Source organism: Drosophila willistoni (assembly GCF_018902025.1).
Source record: "Drosophila willistoni isolate 14030-0811.24 chromosome XR unlocalized genomic scaffold, UCI_dwil_1.1 Seg106, whole genome shotgun sequence".
In the NCBI taxonomy this organism is placed as follows: domain Eukaryota; kingdom Metazoa; phylum Arthropoda; class Insecta; order Diptera; family Drosophilidae; genus Drosophila; species Drosophila willistoni.
Window position 1 is genome coordinate 2,371,284 of NW_025814055.1, and position 20,821 is coordinate 2,392,104.

Here is a 20,821-nt window from a genome sequence, read left to right on the forward strand (position 1 = left end):
TTGGCACAAGCCAAAGACACGTTAATTAAGCAAAACTATCAAAAACGTAAGAAAATGTAAATATAAATATGTATTTAAATTTAATTTAATATGTTAAAGAATAAAAATAAAGAAATTAAAATAAATATGCTATTAAGTAAAAACTAATGCATGTTAAAAAACCAAATCAAATCAAGTTTTTATTTATTTTTGGGAAAATGCGGGGATATTCCATTGACAATGTCGCCGCAATGTCGATTGTAAATCCGAGCTAGGGACATTGCGTCGACATGTCGCCGCTAATTCTATTGGAAAAATCAACCACTATTTTGCTCGGACATTCCGGCGAAATGTCGCCGCAAATTCCGTTGAACGCACGAGCAATGTTTTTGCTTGATTTTTCGGCGACATGTCGCCGCAAGTTCCGTTGAACATACGAGCGACTTGGTTTTTCGTCTTCAGCGGAATTTCCTGCGACATGTCGCCGAAAATTCGAGAGAATGTCCGAGGCGCTAGGACACACAATGCTAAATGTCGCCGCAAATTTGTATAGCAAGTCCCCTGAAATTCCGAGGCGACATCTGACAAATCGCCTCGGATTTTCAGAGGAATTTGTGGCGACCGGTACTGAAGGGAAAGCACGGCACGCATACACAAACAGTTCATGTAGCGTTGCGTCTGTGTGTGTATGCGTGTGCTCTGTTGATTTGATGATGACTTAGTAGGCAGCAAGCAGCGCTGCCGGCAGCGTTTGAACCGATTTATATTGACTGTAACTTGTGTTCTATTTATCCGATCAGATTCAACTTTTCGGATCTGAGGTTTTATATCCCATCCTCTCATATTTCATGGGGATACTCCAATTTTTATAAAAATGTCTCTTCTAGAGCTGTAGATATAGTGGTCCGATCCTGACAATTTTCATCTTATCTTATCTTACCCGCGTTATAAGTAGCTCAAATTATAAATTTCATCCCGATAGCTCTTAAGATGGCTGAGTAAAACGCATACGCACAGACGGACGGACAGACGGGCATGGCTATATCAACTCAGCTTCTCATGCTGATCAAGAATATATATACTTTATGTGGTCAGAAACGTCTCATTTTGTGAGTTACAAACATCTGACCAATTTTATAATAGCCTCTGCAAGGGTATAAAAACAGATAAAAGTGCGATTTTCCTAAGCCCATCCCCTGTCCACACCTTTTCGAAGCTAACGAAATTAAAGGACGTTTCCTTTTGTGCGCCAGGGCCCTTACACAAAGTTGCGCACATGCAATGACTTTTTTTTTTTTTTTTTTACCCAATGCTGGTGTCTTCCATTCACTCTCTACTAGGCTTTAAATTCAAGCATTTCAAAAAGTGCGCGAGATACATACAAACACACCAAATAAAGAGCCCAAATCACAAAGAGAGACAGCCAAAAATGAAAGTAGCTGCGGATTGGGTTGCCAACAACTGGTTTTGGCTTGGAGATAAGTCGAAGACCCCCGATTGTCACGTTATGTAAGTACTTGGTAATATATCCCATATAAATCTCATTTGAAGGTAGATCAGATACATATTGCTTTTTCGAACTTGTGCACATCGTCAGTCGTCATCGTCGAGTGCATTACAGATACCATTTCTTACATAATAATAAAGTAAGTAAGTCGTCGCATCGACTTCGGTATACCATGCATCAAGTGAATTTTATGAAATCAACGTAAAAATATCAAAAAAGCTAACTTCGGCTTTGTCGAAGTTCATATACCCTTGCAGTCGTTGGCAATAATATTTATACTTTTTGAAATTTCTTTCCCTGCAACTCAATTCATCAATACACAAACAAAATATTATTACTCTTTTTATACCCTTGTAGAGGCTATTATAAAATTGGTCAGATGTTTGTAGCGCACAGAAGGAGACGTTTCCGACCCCATAAAGTATATATATTCTTAATCAGCATGAGAAGCTATGTCGATATAGCCATGTCCGTCTGTCCGTCCGTCCGTCGGTGCGTATGCGTTTTACTCAGCCATTAGGAGCTATCGGGATGAAATTTTTTGGGAGTTTTTTATTACCCGCGTAAGACAAAGTATGAAAATCATCAGGATCGGACTACTATATCATATATATCTAGAAGAAACATATTTGCAGAAATTTACCAATTTGATAGTATTGGATATAAAACCTCAGATCCCAAAATTTTAATCTGATCGGATAAATAGAACACAAGTTACAATCAATATAAATCGGCTCAAGCGCTGCCTACGTCATCATCCAATCAACAGAGCACATGCACACACAGACACAACGCTACATGACCTGTATATGTATGCGTGCCGTGCTTTGCTAAGGGGAATAATGGAAGCAGAAGAAAAACTACTAGTAAAAAGAGAAATAATGTTTTGTTTGTATATTGATGAATTGAGTTGCAAGGACTGCAAGGGTATATAAACTTCGGCATAGCCAAAGTAAACTTCTTTGATATTTACTACAATTTCTTCTTCTTCTTCCATCATTCCCTAAGCAAAGCACGGCACGCATACACTGTTGATTTGATGATGACGTTGTAGGCAGCAAACAGCGTTGCCGGCAGCGCTTGAACCGATTCATATCGACTGTAACTTGTGTTCTATTTATCCGATCAGATTCAACTTTTGGAATCTGAGGTTTTATATCCCATCCTCTCATATTTCATGGGGATACTCCAATTTTTATAAAAATGTTTCTTCTAGAGCTGTATGATATAGTGGTCCGATCCTGACAATTTTCATACTTTATCTTACCCGGGTTATAAGTGGCTCAAATTCCAAGTTTCATCCCGATAGCTCTTAAGACGGACGGACGGACGGACGGACGGACGGACATGGCTATATCGATCCAGCTTCTCATGCTGATCAAGAATATATATACTTTATGGGGTCGGAAACGTCTCCTTCTGTGCGTTACAAACATCTGACCAATTTTATAATATCCTCTGCAAGGGTATAAAGGTTTTGTCTGTACATTGATGAACTGACGATAGAGAAAAAGAGTTTGGAACATGTAAAAATATTATGGCCAAGGACTGCAAGGGTATATAAACTTCGGCACAGTCGAAGTAAGCTTCTTTGAAATTTTATATTGGTGTTGGGAACGAGTTTCTGTTAAACCGGTTTAAAGTTTATTATACACTGGTCATGAAAACCGCACCACTTGAAAATTTCATTTTTTTTTGGAATCGTTCAGATAAAAATAAGAGAATAAGGTTTCTTTATTATTAATAAGATAATTTACTAGGAGAAAGACGTTATGGAGTAAAATATTTATTTCTATACTATTGATAGCCTTGATTTTTGCCCCAAACAAAAGAACAGCGAAATTGACAAAAATTCAATGCTTAGCGGAAAAATTGTTTTGTAGGCTCATCTTCGATGTAAGTTTTATAACTCATTTCATTTTAATACCCTTGCAGAGGGTATTATAAAATTGGTCAGATGTTTGTAACGCACAGAAGGAGACGTTTCCGACCCCGTAAAGTATATATATTCTTGATCAGCATGAGAAGCTGAGTTGATATAGCCATGTCCGTCTGTGCGTATGCGTTTTACTCAGCCATCTTAAGAGCTATCGGGTTGAAATTTTTTTCTGTGCTTTTTATTATGTGGACCAGATCAAGTATGGAAATTATCATATAGCTCTTGAGGAAACATTTTCATAAAAATTCATTAAAATTGGAGTATTCACATGAAATTTACTAATGTGATAGTATTGGATATAAAACATCAGATCCCAAAATTTCAATCCGATCGGATGCTTTGCTTAGGGAGTGATGGAAGAAGAAGAAAAAATTGTAGTAAATATCAAAGAAGCTAACATCGGCTATGCCGAAGTTTATATACCCTTGCAGTCCTAGGCAATAATAACTTTACATGTTCAGAATTTGTTTCCGGCAACTCAATTCATCAATATACAAACAAAACAATTTTACTCCTTATACTACAATTTGATCTTCTTCCCTCATTAACAAAGCAAAGCAACGCACGCATACACATACAGTTTATGTAGCGTTGCGTCTGTGTGTGTATGCATTTACTCTGTTGATGACGAAAGACGTAGTAGACAGCAAGCAGCGCTGCCGGCATAGCTGGGAGCAGAGCCGATTATTATATGGACTGTAACTTGTGTTATATTTATCCGATCACATTCAAATTTTGGGATCTGGGGTTTTATATCAAATATTATCACATATGTAAATTTCATAGCGATACTCCATTTTTTATGAAAATGTTTCTTCTAGAGCTATATGATATAGTGGTCCGATCCGGCTGAACCGAGTATATACAAGCCTACATGCAAAATTTTAACTCCGTAGCTCTAACGGTCTAGGGGGAGTTTGCGTTGATCCAGACGGACGGACGGACATGGCTATATGAACTCGTCTCGTCATGCTGATCAAGAATATATATAGCTTATATTGTCGGAAATGCTTTCTTCTATGCGTTGCACATTTCTGACCAAAATTAATATACCGTTTTTGCAAGGGTATAAAAATACTAATAGGTTGTCACGCCCCCTTTAGCCTGTATAACTGCAATTATTCTCGACGGCATCAAATCAACAAGGACCCGCAGAGTATCCTCGGTGTTAACGTTGTGCCAAACATTTTTCAAGGGCGAAATTAGCTGCAACTTATTTTGCAGTTTCTTGGCTACCACTTTTCGTTTCATTTACATAGGGTTTAAGTCGGGCGAATTTCCCGGGCAAGTTAAGTGTGAAATTCCTGTGTCCTAAAACACTTTTGTTAACTAAAATGAAGTAAGTAAGTCGTCTCGCCGACTTAGGTATACCATACACCAGTAAAGCAAATATTTCAAATTTATTAAACAAATACATTTTGACATGCTTTTTACAAGCATATCTTAGTATCTCGCTCACCCAAGCATACGAGCACCCTAGCGCCCCCACCAGACAACGGCCAACTCCGGCCTTATGGAAAAACGTTTATATGCATAACTCGAATATTTTTTGTCCGATTTTGATCAAATTTGGTATTTTGCTGGATATTAGTATCAAATTTAAGTGTCCGTCTGTGCGTATTGCGTTTTACTCAGCCATCTTAAGAGCTGTGCTTTTTATTATCTGGACCAGATCAAGTATGGAAATTATCATATAGCTCTAGAGGAAACATTTTCAAAAAAATTCATAAAAATTGGAGTATCCCCATGAAATTTACTAATGTGATAGTATTGAATATAAAACATCAGATCTTGATTCCAGATTCATACGTCTGTCCGTATGAACACCTAGATCTCGGAGACTGTAAAAGCTAGAGCCACCAAATTTGGCATGTAAACTCGTGTAGTATGTAAAGTGATCAAGTTTATTGTATGGTATATTATGGTATACCTAAGTCGGCGAGACGACTTGATTACTTTATTACAAGTTTAAAAAACTTATTTCACTTGGTGCTTGGTATACCGATGTCGGGGAGGCGAAATACTAATTTTTAGTAATTCGTTGCATTGAAATAAAAAGTTTGCCGTCATAGAAAGGAAGGATACCACAAGTGCACAGATATGGCGTTAAAGGATACTATGAGATATTTTCAATGTACAACTCTGACGACTGTTTGATACCGACGACATTTTCCCAAATAGAAGCCTTCATTAATGTAATTTACTTAAAATTTATTTTTGACATTTAAATGATAACAAAAAGCTTAGACATGTGTTGCAAAAATCGGGGCCTGGCGTTGAAATTCAAATATTTTTAAATAAACAGAGCAAGAATACAGAATACAAATATCGAAATATATTTAAAAATCCAATCAGCAACTTGGCACCAAAAACAATGATAAGTGGGCATAGGAATTCTCTAGTGGCCTCAATCCAGTAAATTCACATATACATACATATGTATGTAAATAAGTACATTGTACATTATACATATGAAATATATACATATTAACGTATGTATGTATCTAATTCATAGCACCATGCGGTCAAAGATATGTATGTTATAATTTGCAGTATTTTATGTGTGGCAAGGGTATACAATATGGACCATTAGTTTCTGGGTTGATTAAATAAGTTAAGTTTCAGTGTCATACATACATGTATGTACATACATATGTTACATATGTATGTATGTATGTACATATATCATAAATCATAAATGTGTAACAAATTGGAAATAGTTTGATTCTCTACTAGTGAATTGGCCTAATCGATTTTTGAGGCTTTGCGTCAATTGATGAATTAAGTCGTCTCGACGACTTCGGTTAAGAATGTTAAATATCAATTTTTTTAAATTGCAAGGGCGAAGGGGGCGTGACAAAAATTTGAAATAAACTTGAACACCCTAGGTATTAGAGGAGTCTACATACCAATTTTGGTGGCTCTAGCTCTTATAGTCTACTAGATCTACGTGTTCATACGGACAGACGGACGGAAGGACATGGCTAGAACGACTCGGCTGTTGATCCTGATCAAGAATATATATGCTTTATGTTGCCTTTTTGCTTTGTTTGACAGTTCAATTGAAAAATGCGTAAACAAAGTCAAGATAGGCCATTTGTAATGTGACAAGGTTTTTCGCATTGGGTATAGGACAATATTGATCATAGCTCGCAAATAACTGTTAACCGTTTCACACTGTCGCGAAATAAGTGTTCTTCACTGAGACTTTGAGCAAAAGGTCTGAGAGCAACCGATTGGATTGTTCGTAAATAAATTTTGCTCGCGCTCAGTCGAAGAGCACTTTTTTCTGTTCTCTTTTGCTCTGCTCATTCCGAGACCGTTTGCTTCTGAACGACGATTCAAAAAGTCTTTTGCGCATGTATGTGTGTATGTCAAGTTTCGTGGGTTTTATGCGTCAATTTGCTTTGTGAGTTTCGATTGAGCACAGTGATTTTAACAAAATGGGACGTGAAACTAATAAAAAAGTGCATCAATTTTTTCAATTTGATGCAGTAAGCAAAAAATCAGTGTGTAAAATATGCGACGTGAAATTAGCTGGCATTCATACTACAAATTTGAAACGCCACTTGACAACTAAACATTATGAAATATTTAGAGAGTGCGACAGTGAAGAAGACACCAAAATAAAAGTTGTGAAGAAAAAAAAAATAACATATGAAACAAGTGAAGAAACAGTTGTGAATTCACTTATTAAAATTGTGACAACTGATGGAAAGCCGTTTGTATTCTTGGACAGCGAGGGATTTAGGGAAATTGTTGATCCCATTTATAATGCCCTTGGTATGAACCCAATCACATCGAGGAACATTATGAGCTTCGTGTCCGTAAGAGAACAGGCCATCAAAGACGGCATAAGGGCTTTAGTCAATGGAAAACTGTTGTCGCTAAAAATCGACGTGGCAACTAGAATGGACAAAGCAACGTACCACTGTGCATCGAAAAGAAGACAAATAGTTGAAAAGACCGTTTGCGTTGAGTTTTTCAGTCAATCGGTCTTTTGGTGAGCCTCACTGTGTGAGCGTGAATCGTTTCACTCTTTACGCGCTGTTCACTCAAAGACCGATAAGCAAATTGCTCAACTGTTAGCGCTCAACCGAAAACCGAATCGAAAACAACCAAAGGGTCTTGCTCAGAGCGAGAGCGAGAAAGTATGATTTTTTTCGGTTGTTCTCGCGAACAGAGCGTAAGGAAATAAACGGTTAACAGTTATTTGCAAGCTATGATATTGATCCATGATCCATAGTAAAGAATAAACTGGTCACGTATACGATTTAGCCTAAAAGACCATACCTGCACGGAATCTGAACTGTGGAATTTCGGGGAGGGTCCGTAACCCCTGACTCACCCTCCTGGGTCCGATTCTGTCTTACGCTCATAATTATCTATAGCTCTGGCCTTTTTATACCATACACCCATAGGGTGAAATGGTATATTAAAGTCGCCAAAATGTATGTAACAGGCAGAAGGAAGCATCTCCGACCCCACAAAGTATATATATTCTTGATCAGGATCAACAACCGAGTCGATCTAGCCATGTCCGTCTGTCCGCCCGTCTGTCCGTCCGTCCGTCTGTCCGTATGAACACCTAGATCTCGGAGACTGTAAGAGCTAGAGCCACCAAATTTGGTATGTAGAATCGTGTAGTATGTAGAGTGATCAAGTTTATTTCAAATTTTTAAAAGCAATTTAAAAAAAGCGTTTATCTCAAAAACTATTCCAGCTATAGACACCATATTTGGTATGTATATTCGCTTAGTAAATGCACACATTTTGTATGTATAAAAATTTTGCCACGCCCTTTTCCGCCCCCGTAATTTGAAAAACTTGATTATCTCCCGTATTTTTTTACCTTATGCAATCAAATTTGACACTCTTAAATTTAATACTAATATCTAGCAAAATACTACATTTGATCAAAATCGGACAAAAAACAGTCGAGTTATGCATATAAATGTTTTTCCATAAGGCCGGAGTTGGCCGTTGGCTGGTGGGGGCGCTAGGGTGCTCGTATGATGGAGTGAGCGAGATACTAAGATATGCTTGTAAAAAGCATGTGAAAATGCATTTGTTTAATAAAGTTGAAATATTTGCTTTACTGGTGTATGGTATACCTAAGTCGGCGAGACGACTTACTTAGTTCATTTTTAAAATGGGTTTTGATAAAAAGCCCCCAAATTCGGACCCGGCAAAAAAAAAAAACACATTTTCAAAATTTGTTAAATTGATCGTACACCTTTGGACTCAAAGAAAAAGTTTTAGATCTAGTAAAACTAGGATAAACTGCATACCACAAATTTTCAATTTGGCCCCAGGGTCCATTTTGGAGCCAATTGGAAGGGAAATAGTTGGGCTGTTGAAAACACCTCTTTAAGAAAAAAACACCTTTTTTGCAGGGCAACGAAGTCTATCTATTTTTAATTCGATTTTGATGAACAATATCTCATTCGACGGGAAATTTAATGACTATAGTTCAAGTGTAGTTATACTTTAGTGTGTGTTAGTGGCGTAAAGTGACGTCAAGCAGAGAGACCAAAAAATTCTATACAGAATTAAATTTTTCAATTAGCTCCAAAATGGACCCTGGGTCCAAAATGGAAATTTGTGGTATGCAGTTTATCTTAGTTTTACTAGATCTAAAACTTGTTTTTTGAGTGCAAAGGTGTACGATCAATTTTACAAATTTTGAAAATGTGTCTTTTTTTTTTGCCGGGTCCGAATTTGGGGGCTTTTTATCAAAACCCATTTTAAAAAAACCCATTAGAGATATGCCCACGAAATTTACAGAACATCATCTCAATAGAATACCCAATTGAACGTTATAAATTAACATATCAGAACTTTTCACTAACATTAAGTAACATATCAGAACTTTTCACTAACATTAAGTAACAATCGAATGAAATCAGAATTTAAGGTAAAAAAAAAATGTATTCAAATTTTTTGCCGCCACTGTATGTATGTACAAAACATATCAAAACCCATTTAAAAAAAACCCATTAGAGGTATGCCCACGAAGTTTACAGAACATCATCTCAATAGAATAACCAATTGAACGTTATAAATTAACATATCAGAACTTTTCACTAACATTAAGTAACAATCGAATGGAATCAGAATTTAAGGTAAAAAAAAATGTATTCAAATTTTTCGCCGCCACTGTATGTAAGGTACGATGGAGAGTTACAGAGGTTTAACAGCAGCAAGCGGACAGATGATCACGAACTGCAGAGTTTAACAGCAGAACAAATTTGGCCGGAGGAGTCTTAAAAATGTTGCCACGAATTTGCTGAGTGACGCTGATGAGAGGGACGGCACTACAAACAAAGCGTTCTAGAATACCAATAGTGAGAGTGAGGCAACTATACTACACCAGATCGAAAGCAAAGAAGGCAGTTTAGAGAATGACAGACGAAGCTAGTGGCGAGTTGAAGCTGGATGAAGTTGCATCTGGAGGCGAAGTTAGTGCTTCAGGAATTTAGGGCATGGCTGAAAGTACTAAAATTCTGCAGGAACTGGTGCAGTTGCTTGCTTTGAAAGTTGGTTCAGACGAGCAGTATAGAAACAGTGGTTTGATGGCGCAAAAACTCCGGTGAAACATTGGTTTCAGAATTTTGAATTAAATGCTGAGGCATATGGCCCAAACATAAAGCAAATGAATGTACAAGCACGTGCCAACATTACCAAAACTGCAAAGTTGTTTCCGGAGGCCATACCTGCCAATATTCGGAGCTACGGATGATACTGGACAATGAATTTGGTCAACGAAGCAAATGCAGCGCCGAAATTCACGGAAAAAGATGATTGGAAAAAGCACAATCAGGAGTCATTTCAAGAGTATCTTCTTCAGATGAGAAAGCTGGCTGCGGTTGGTGACGTTGATGTGCAGTAGGTAATCCGCTATATTGTCTACTGTTTGTAGTTTAAAAGCGACTTTAGATATACTCTATGGTTGCAAGTCTTTTCAAGAGCTTTAGGAGCAGTATGCTGTGTATGAGCGCGTTGCCGAAAGATTGGCGAAACCTCTTTTGGCCAACGAGACGAATCAGAAGAGATCGCCTCATGATAAGAATGCTGCTACCAAATGCTTTCGGTGCAATGAAGAAAAAATGCGAAAAATTGTCCTCAGCTCAGCTTCAGACATTCATGTTGTTCGTAACGCTACACGTATACAGGATAGCTCTCAACGGAGTCGATGTAGAGTGCTTGGTGGATACGGGAGCCGATGTATCCCTTGTGACCAAGACGGTATTTAACAATATTCCAGGCGTCATAATGGACTTCGATGCTGAGAAGTCTGGAAAATAATAAGACACGCCCAGTTGGATGCTTTGAAGCAGATGTTATCGCCTTACTAGTGTATTGATTTTCGTAAGCTGAACCTAATGGTTTTAAAGGACTGTTTTCCTGTACTGGTGATCGATGATGTGCTGGATAAATTGCAGAACGCCAAGTTGTTTACGGTGATGGATTTGGAGAGCGGCTTCTTCCATGCTCCCATTGAAGAGGAGAGTAAAAAATACACTGCCTTTGTCACAAAAACGGGTCTGTACAAATTTAACAGAGCCCCGTTCGGATTCCGAAATTCACCAGCCGTTTTGATTCACTATATAAATCATATATTTCAAGATAAACATTGATGTTCTCGATTTATAAATGGACGACATAATTATTCACACTAATTGTAAGACTTCACAAGAGTGCTTTGACAAAATGTCACGCGTTTTGAAGAAGGCTGGATCATTTGGATTGAAGATTAAATGGCGGAAATGTCACTTTATGCAAACTAAGATATATGTACTTTTTGGGTCACAACATAGAAAATGGAATTGTATGGCCTGGACAAGATAAAACGGCGGTGGTCAGCAAGTTTCCGACGCTGAAAAACGTCAGGGCAGTGCAAGGATTTTTGGGGTAATGGATATGGAGCGGCACTCTTGCAGTGGTCAGAAGACAGACTGCATCCTGTTCACTTCTGGAACCAGAAATCGAAAATCAGAGTCAGACCGTACTTTTAGCAGTAAAGAAACTCAGGCACTACTTTCTGGGCTTGCCATTTAAGTTGGTAACTGATTGCCCTGCATTCAAACAAACGCTGAAAAAGCTGTATACTGGTGGCTTCTCTGGAGATTAAAGCACGTATAAAGGTGGACTTCTTTACAGGGAAGAAAACGGTAACGATCTCCTTGTTGTTCCGAAGCAGATGAAAAAGAAGGCGATTATCGACGCTCATAATGTTGGTCACTTCGCCGTGCAAAAAATCCTTCATGCTGTGTATCAATCTTATTCGATTCCCCATCTCGAACAAACGCTGCAGCAGATTGTGAATAAGTGTGTGAAATGTATAATTTTTAAGAAAAAACTGGGCAAGAAAGAGGGTTTCTTAAATTATGTTGACAAAGCAGACCAACCACTTCATACGTTGCATATTGACCATTTAGGCCCCATGGACGCCACTAGGAAGCAGTATAAATAAATCTTGGCAATGGTTGATGCTTTTACAATGTTTATTTGGCTGTTTCCGACCAAAACTACAAGCTGCGACGAAGCGCTAAAAAAAATTGATATATGGTCACAAATTTTCGGAAATCCTGTGCTTATAGTTTCCGACAGAGGCTCAGCATTTACGGCCAACTTGTTTGCGAGACTTAGTCGCCATACGCAGGACGCAGTTTGTCGCAGGAAAAAAACTGTCCAGCATATATTTAGGTCCTTCTGAGGTGACGCAGGTGAAGAGGAATGGTAGATACGACGTCAGGAAAGCAACTGATGTCGAAGGGCCTACAAACACTGCAACTGGTAGTGCGATTATATGAAAATGTGGCGCTATATTAAGGACAACGAAGACGATTTATCATCTGGGACAGAAAAATGATCAGGAATGGCCGAATGTAAGTTACGATGGAGAGTTACAGAGGTTTAACAGCAGCAAGCGGACAGATGATAACGAACAGCAGTGTTTAACAGCAGAACAACAGAGAGTACAGCAGAATAGCAGAGTACAGTAGAGAGACACAGTTGAATTTGGACAGTCGGCAACGAAGAAGCAGCAGTGAGAGAGAAAAGCAGTGAACCGAATCAGCAGAGTAAACGACGAGAGTAGTAGTAACTAGTTTGTAAACTTAGTTCAGTAAACCCATTCAACTCACATGTATATACATAAAGGGGATAATATTGTCAGTTAATAGTTTTATTTTGGGAATTCTCCTAGATCCCTTAATAGATGATTAATATTATTCTCCTTTATCAGAGTGTTAGATACATGTTGCAATTCTCTTTGATGCTCATTAATCCATTGTGATTATATTCTTGCTTAGAGAAGGTGGTTTCATTAATATACAATTGGCACAGGATGGCAAGTGAACCCACAGCAGTATGTACATACATACATACATATATGAGTTTGTTTTAAATTAAAAGTCAATTACAATGTATCCCAGAAACTAGAGTCAATCTGGAAAAACTAAGTTTATATTCGGTATCAGTGGCTACAAATTACACTGAACCAGAGGGACGGGGCTAACTTTGACCGCGTCAAAGTTTGTATACCCTTGCTAGTTTTTTATTACTATTTCATTACCTATATGTAGGTACCTCAGAAAATAGCGAAGTTATTGACAAAAGTCCCTTTTGTTTGGGAGCTATATGATATAGTGGTCACTAATAATAAATGTCACGACAATAGCTCAGACAATAACGAAGTTATTGAAAAAAGTCACTCTTCGTGACTTTGCCGTTTGTATGGGAGCTATATGATATAGTGGTACGATCCGGCTGAATCCGAGATATACAAACTGTGCAGTATATATAAATACAAATTTTAGTAATTGAATTACTGTAGCTTTACGGGCTATGAGAAGTTTGCTTTAATCCAGACCAAGGATGGGCACGTAGTGGTTCTTTTGGCTCCCGTGGCTCTTTACTCGAGCTCGCAACTTGTCGGCAGAGGGAGTGAGGGACAAGTAAAAAATAAGGGTTGTTTTGATGAGTGCGCGAGATCGCGACCCTTTTCCCCCACCCCGCAAAATTCGGTACTTGTCCGTCCCTCTGCCTACAAGTTCGACGACAATCGCTCGCTCGACCCAAAAAAGGTCGTTTATGACCCGTCATAAAAATCGAGACACACAAATTTTTGTGCGCGTCGAGACCGAAAAATGACCTTTTTCTCTGCCCAGCCTCTGCCGGTAACGAGCCACGGGAGCCAAAAGAGCCACTACGTGCCCATCCTTGCTTTATATGGTCGGAGATGCTTCGTTATATGTGTTGCACACTTCTGACCAAAATTAATATACCCTTTTTGCAAGGGTATAAAAATGATATGAGGCCTTTGCCACAGAAAAAAGTTTGATTTTGTTTGTCTGTATGTAATCCTATTTAATTGACAAATAATTCTCATTTCAACTCACTTGTTGCCACTTTCGGCTCCTCCTTGTCTTGCTCTGTCTCACAAAAAACTTCTCAAAAGAGCCACAAGTTAATCTCGTACTCTGATTATTGATAAATTAGCTGTGCTCAGTGTCCATTTATCCAACATTTAGCAGGGGGCAGTGAAATGTAGTTAATCAGCGACCCATTTTGAGGGCCACAAACAATATCTATATATTTACCAATCCCCCAAAACTTCGCTTGTGTTTCTCTTATGGCAAAGCACTCAATCCTTTTGTCAATTTAACTGAAGGGACCTGGGAGGCTCACCATCAAAATATTTATACCTCTTGTACCCACTTAATTGACCCTACGCTTACCTTAAATCTTGACATGCCATCGCCAAAGCTACCCGCACTGGTCAAGTCCTCATTGTCCAGGCAGCCGCCTCCCATAATAGCTTCAGGAAGTTTGGTACTGGGATGCCGCGATGATGAAGTGGCGGATGCTTTAAAGTAATAGGGTGGATGTTGATGGCGAAGAATGGCAGCGCCTTCATAGCCCAACAGCTCAATAGGATGATCACATTTACAGCGATGCGGTGGTGTGCGATGATGCTGGATATGTGGATGTGGATGCCTGCTCCTGTTGCCATTGTGTTGCAAATGTGGCGTGTTCGGGGGATGCGGAGGCGGCGGGATATCTGCGGGTGTTATATAGATTTTCCCTCCTCCCCCACTACCACTTGAGCCAACGCCTCCCTCACCTCCTGTTGAACTTCCATGTTGAGTGCTTGGCCAATGATGCAACTCATCAAATTCGCCGGATCTGTTGGCCAGTTGATGTTCCTGTTGCAATTGTCTTGGCTCTCGCAAACAGCTTTGTTGCTGCTGCTGCTGTTGCTTACGGTAACGATAATATTCATGATGTGCAGCAGCAGTGGCGGTGGCAATGGTTGGCATAGGATACTGTGTAAGTTGTGCCCGGTCCGCAAAAATTGGGTTGTGCACAGAAACAAAGACCAACGAAAACGTGCGCCTGTTAAATCTTATTGTTAAATCTTTTGAAGGTCTGGGTGTGGATGTAAGTGGAAGTCTGGGGCCCAGTGGAACTTTTAAATTAGAATGCAAGTGGAATAAAAATATCGAACGATAACAACTACAAAAAATAGCAAGCAATAACAAAACTACACTAATGTTATAATTACAATTACAAAAATAAACGCAAAAATATACACAAACAGTGTATAAACGCCATTTCTATTACTACTATTAAAGAAAAATAAAAAGCCAAAGGGCCGGGACTAACTTCTGCCATGCCAAAGTTTGCATACCCTTGCAAGATTTTGTAGCACTCTTTCCTTATGTCGAAAAAAAACGTCAAACTTCCGCGAAAGATCGGGACACAATCTTAGCCTGGAGCAATGCACAGAATATAGTATGTTATTTTATCGTGTGTTTATATGACAGCTATATAAAATAGGTGGTTATCCGATTTTGATCAAAGCATAACGTTTTTTTTGTGCGTAAGCTAACTAGATTATTACATGGTTTGGTGAAAACCACAAAAGAAGCACATAAGTTTTTCAGACCAAAATTTTTTCGATTCATCGTTCCTATATGAGCTATATAATATAGTCATCGGAACTTGGTCAAATTTGTCATTAATAGGTAGATTAAACTGGCAATCATTCACTGTTTCTTAGAATATCTTTAGAAAATAACGAACTTATTAAGAAAAGTCACTTCATGGTATAATGGTCCGATCCGGCTGAATCCAAGACTTACAATCCCTGCGTTATAATAAAGCCAACATGCGAAATTTCGCTGTCTCTTATGGTCCTTCGGATAGACGACTGACATGGCTATATCGACTCGTCTCGTCGTGCTCAACAAGAGAATATATAAGAAGTTGCTTTCTTCAACGCAATTGCACAACTCTGACCAAAATTTATATAACCTTTCTGCAAGAGTGTGAAAAGCTAACTTCGGCTATACCAATGGTTTTATTCATATATGTACATATTATATGTATGTAAATGTATTATTATGTTGGAAACTTTTTCTATGTGGCACTTGTTGATGCATTTACTCAGAACCAACAATTAATCAGTCTCTATCTTAAAATCCTTTAAAAAACATTTCTTTTTCTTCGGCTTATGCAAAGTGAATGACCTGTCTTTTGAGTTGTGTACATTTTGTATATATAGTATGTATAAAGTACTGATGTAATACATACATACATACAGTTACAGTTACTATTAAGTAGTCCACTCAAATAATGAAAAGGAGCAAAGTGCAATTGCATTTATGCAGACTTTAGATTTGTAAAGCAAGTTAGGGTGGAACAGATGGCCGTAATAATGTCTTCTTCGCTACTGTTGCAGATTAAGAATAACTACATTTGTAAATGAATGGGTATATGTACATATATAAATGTATTTTATGGGGTCGGAATCGTCTATCCTTTGTGTTTCAATATCATTAATTTTCCGCATCAAGGATATACAGAAATTGACATATCTACGTGAATGTACATACATATGTGTGCACATAATGCACAAAACGAGCGCCAAGCCCAGAAACCCAAAGAAAAGTCGGTATTCGCGCCAAATGAATTAGCTCGATTTGGTGGCGAGCTTACCGCATTTATTTAATTACACTTTCCTGGGAATCCAAATTCCGTGGCTACTCTCTGCCCCTTCTGCCTACACCTAGCCCATTTTGCCCACAGGAACAGGGAGTGAGCCTCAGGGCTTCGAATTAAATCAAAGAGTAAAACAAGTCAAGCACAACACACAAAAGGGCAAACAAATCTTTTGTTGCTATAGGAAAGCCTATTTTTTCTTTCCTTTTTACTGCTTTTTTGGGTGCAACCAAGCAAAATGAAACGACATCAGTATTGGCAGACAAAGAGAGCGAGAAAAAGCGCCCACATATACGTTCCTTACCGATTCATATCGCTAATGATGATCAAATAACGACCCCGAAACGTTGGCACAGACTGGCGGACTAGGCTTGAATGAATATAACATAAAAAACGGAAAAGCTACAAATCGTTAGCCCAGTTGGCAAAACCCCAGGAAACTGAAAACTGTGTCAAATTTGCCTCTTATCCTTCCAGTGCCGGATTAGTCATATTGCAGGATAAGCAAAAACAGTAGCATTTGTTGTTTCAGACCGCCTTAAAAAATGTTTTGATTACTGAAAGGTCGAATCATTGTTCATTCGTTTATTATTCTCATTTGAATTCTGCGAAATTCTTAACTTAAAAATTTTACCCCATTTTCAAAAGTTACTCTCTTATAAGTACTCTAAACTATTAGCCAGGCTAGTTATTTTCAAACGAGGCCAAACAAATTAATGTTTTAATCTGAGCAAATATCTCAAAAGCTAAATTTTTGTCAATTTTCATAATTTCTTAGTTTCTCAATACACAATTAATTAGTTTAAAAAATAAATGCTATGTTGCGATTAAACTTACATATAACTTTTTGAATTCCGTTAGAAATGTCGGAAGTCCAATGTGAAAAGGGGCAGATTGACCCAAAATTTTTATACCATACACCCATAGGTTGAAATGGCATATTGAAGTCGCCAAAATGTATGTAACAGGCAGAAGGAAGCTTTTCCGACCCCATAAAGTATACATATATATTCTTGATCAGCAACAACAGCCAAGTCGATCTAGCCATGTCCATCTGTCCGTATTAACATCTAGATCTCGGAGACTGTAAAAGCTAGAGCCACCAAATTTGGTATGTAGACTCATGTAGTATGTATTTTTGGCGCGCCCCTTTCCGCCCCCGCAATTTAAAAAAAGCGCTTATCTCAAAAACTATTCTAGCTAGAGACACCATATTTGGTACGTATATTTGTCTAGTAAATGCGCACATTACGTATGTGTAAAGATTTGGCCGCGCCCCTATTCGCCCCCGTAATTTGAAAAAACCCGATTATCTCCTGTATTTTTCTACCGAAATGGAGACAATCCTTTTGTGATATATGTAAAAGTAATGCTCTAATAGATGGATAAACATGAAATGAATAAATGTGTTTAGTGAATATGTTGCATTTGACTTTTAACGCCATAAGATTCGATTAATTTGCCATCATCTTTAAAATCTAAAGTGATATCTGATGTCATGTATACGGCTATAGTCTTATACATAGCTGATTCTCATTTAGAAAATTCATATCCGAGTTTTAAATTTTAATGGGTATTTATAATAAATAATGCTTTTTCATACACACATTTAAACACACGGACAGAAGTAAGTCGTCACGCCGACTTAGGTATACCATACACCAGTAAAACAAATATTTAAAATTTATAATAACAAATGCATTTACGTATTTTGAAAAAATTCTGTTCACATGCTTTTTACAAGCATATCTCAGTATCTCGGTAACCCAAGCATATGGGCTACATTAGCGTCGTTTATGGTAAAACGTTTATATGCATAACTTGGCTATTTTTTGTCAAATTTTACGGGAGATAATCGAGTTTTTCAAATTACGGGAGCGGAAAGGGGCGTGGAAAATTATTTACACATACAAGCTGTGCGCATTTATTAAGCAAATATATATACCAATAATGGTGTCTCTAGCTAGAATAGTCTTTAAGAAAAACACTTTGTTAAATTGTTAGGGCGGAAAGGGGCGTTGCAAAAATTTGAAGTAAATTTGAGATAAACACACGAGTCTATATACCAAATTTGGTGGCTGTAGCTTTCATGGTCTCCAAGATCTGCGTGTTCATACGGACAAGACTAGATCGTCTCGGCTGTAGCTGCCGATCCAGAATATATATACTTTATGGGGTCGGAAAAGCTTCCATCTGCCTGTTACATACATTTTGGCGACTTTAATATACCATTTCACCCTATGGGTGTATGGTATAAAAAAACACACACACACAGAAAACACCACATAGAGAGGAGTTAAACACCAAAATTTGGCTATAAATTTTCAAAAAAGGAAAGAAAAATGGCCTTAAATATCCTCAAAATTTATGCAAAATAAAATAAGAGTACATACATTTTAAAAACGTATGCATGTATGTATATACATATGATGTATGTACGCAGATGTACGAGATTATAGCAACTAAGTATTTTGGCAATGCAATGGATTTCATCATGATATATGCAATACAAACAATTGTCCAAACATGTGTTAGAAATCAAAATATTAATTTTAAAATCAGTTCATGCCAAACAATTAAAAATTTAAAAGCTAAAAGTGAATCGATATGCTTAAAGGAAATAAAATCATTTGTAAGGATGTGTAGGATTCGTGGAAAGTTTTTGGATTTTACCGATTTAGTAAAGGCAAGCAGCTTTTAAAACAAATAAACTCAGTAAATTCAATCGGTTCTGTTGGGTAAAAGGATGGGGATAGAGTTTAAGGTGGATGGGTTAAACTGAAATGTCAAAAGCCGAATAATATACATACCTGATCGCTTTGTGCTGTTTCAGTCACCGAAACATCGTTGCCAGACATTGTATTAATATTTAATTAACAATTTATTGTATCACTTTAAGATTTGGAAAATTATACGATTTGGATCAATTAGACTTTAATATATTATGTATTATTAATGTACAGTCTGCTCGTTTATATGTATTCTGCAATTACACATTTATTTGTTGCCACGTGGGGAATTTGAAAGCAACAGAATTGTAGATTAATTACTCACTTACATACATACATTGGCTCCATTGAGCCACCGACTAGGAATGCTGGTTCACGAACATTTAGATTCTAAATTATAGGAGCAGGGACCGTAATCATTATAAGTTATATTAAACCAGGTTATATCAAAGCCGGCGCTATCTTCGACCGCGTGTTTACTCTTGCAACTTTTTTGGTAAGTCTTTCCTTACCTATAGCCATCAAAGCCTATACTTAATTTAAGGTACTACTACCAACACGGAATTAGTAATATTAACCCCATTTGAAAGAAGGAAGTAATGCAACTCTTATAGAAGAAAGCCACATATGTACATATGTACAAATACAAACATATAATAAACTTTAAACCGGTTTAACAGAAACTCGCTCTACCAATATAAAATATCAAAGAAGCTAACTTCGGATATGCCAAAGTTAATATACCCTTGCAGTCCTTGGAAATATTTTTTACTTTTTGAAATTTCTTTCCCTGCAACTCAATTCATCAATACACAAACAAAACATTATTACTCTTTTTACTACAATTTTTCTTCTTCTTCCGTCGTTCCCTAAGCAAAGCACGGCACGTATACACAAACAGTTCATGTATCGTTAGTGATGTAAAAAAACATCGATGCATCGAACATCGATGATTTTTGGGCAGTGTTTTCCGATGTTTTTCGATGTTTTGTGACATACCGATGTTTATCGATGCATCGATTATTGACAGAACATTGGGTGTTAAATTTCACAACATTGCAGAACATATGTATGTTTCAGTGCCACACGGAAAAATTCGCGAATTTGTTTTATTTATTTACCCTGTGTTTGCAATGCCAATGTAAGTAAATTGTGGAAAATATATATATAGTTATTTGCAATTAGAAATGTATTTATTCTAGAATAACAACAAGGATAAGCTTTTGCTGGAGGCACTTTACAAAAATTGATGGAAATAGCGCAAAATGCAACATTTGCGACAAAGTTTTGAAGACTGCGGGTAACACGACCAACATGAAGGACCACCTGCGGTCCCTTCATAAAATAGATCAAAATGGTGAAGTGCCTGCAGTTCTAAACCGACTAAGCCGCATTTTATTTTTGCAAAGTATCGACAAAAATTACTTTTTTTGAAAAAAGTAATTACAATAATTAATATTGTTTGGAAGCATAAAAAAGGACTGCTAAGGAAGCATTTATTGTTATATTATTATTTTATTCATTTTGATTCTCAATGTAATGAAAAAGACTGCTAAGAAAGCATTTGTTATATTATTATTTAATCACAAGACTACGTAAAATTCGTAAATTGATATAGTTTTAAGTTCTGTTAATTATATTGTTAAGTAAACCACT

At 37.5% G+C, this 20,821-nt stretch overlaps 1 protein-coding gene across 4 annotated transcripts in view; it reads right to left on the reverse strand.

Moving 5' to 3' along the window:
* Positions 1-20,821, reverse strand: part of LOC6651952 (venom dipeptidyl peptidase 4) — a 199,019-nt gene that overhangs the window by 26,344 nt on the left and 151,854 nt on the right. The window contains exons 1-2 of one of the 4 annotated variants that reach the window (XM_023180962.2): positions 19,247-19,336; positions 14,171-14,758 (exon numbers count right to left, since the gene is read on the reverse strand). The exons of 2 other annotated variants lie outside the window; for them this stretch is intronic. In XM_023180962.2, coding sequence (XP_023036730.1) covers positions 14,171-14,758; positions 19,247-19,294 — 636 coding nt within the window. In that variant the 5' untranslated portion in view covers positions 19,295-19,336. Of the gene's footprint in view, positions 1-14,170; positions 14,759-19,246; positions 19,337-20,821 lie in introns of those variants that run through there. One more of the 4 variants, XM_002074373.4, reaches the window with a different exon arrangement.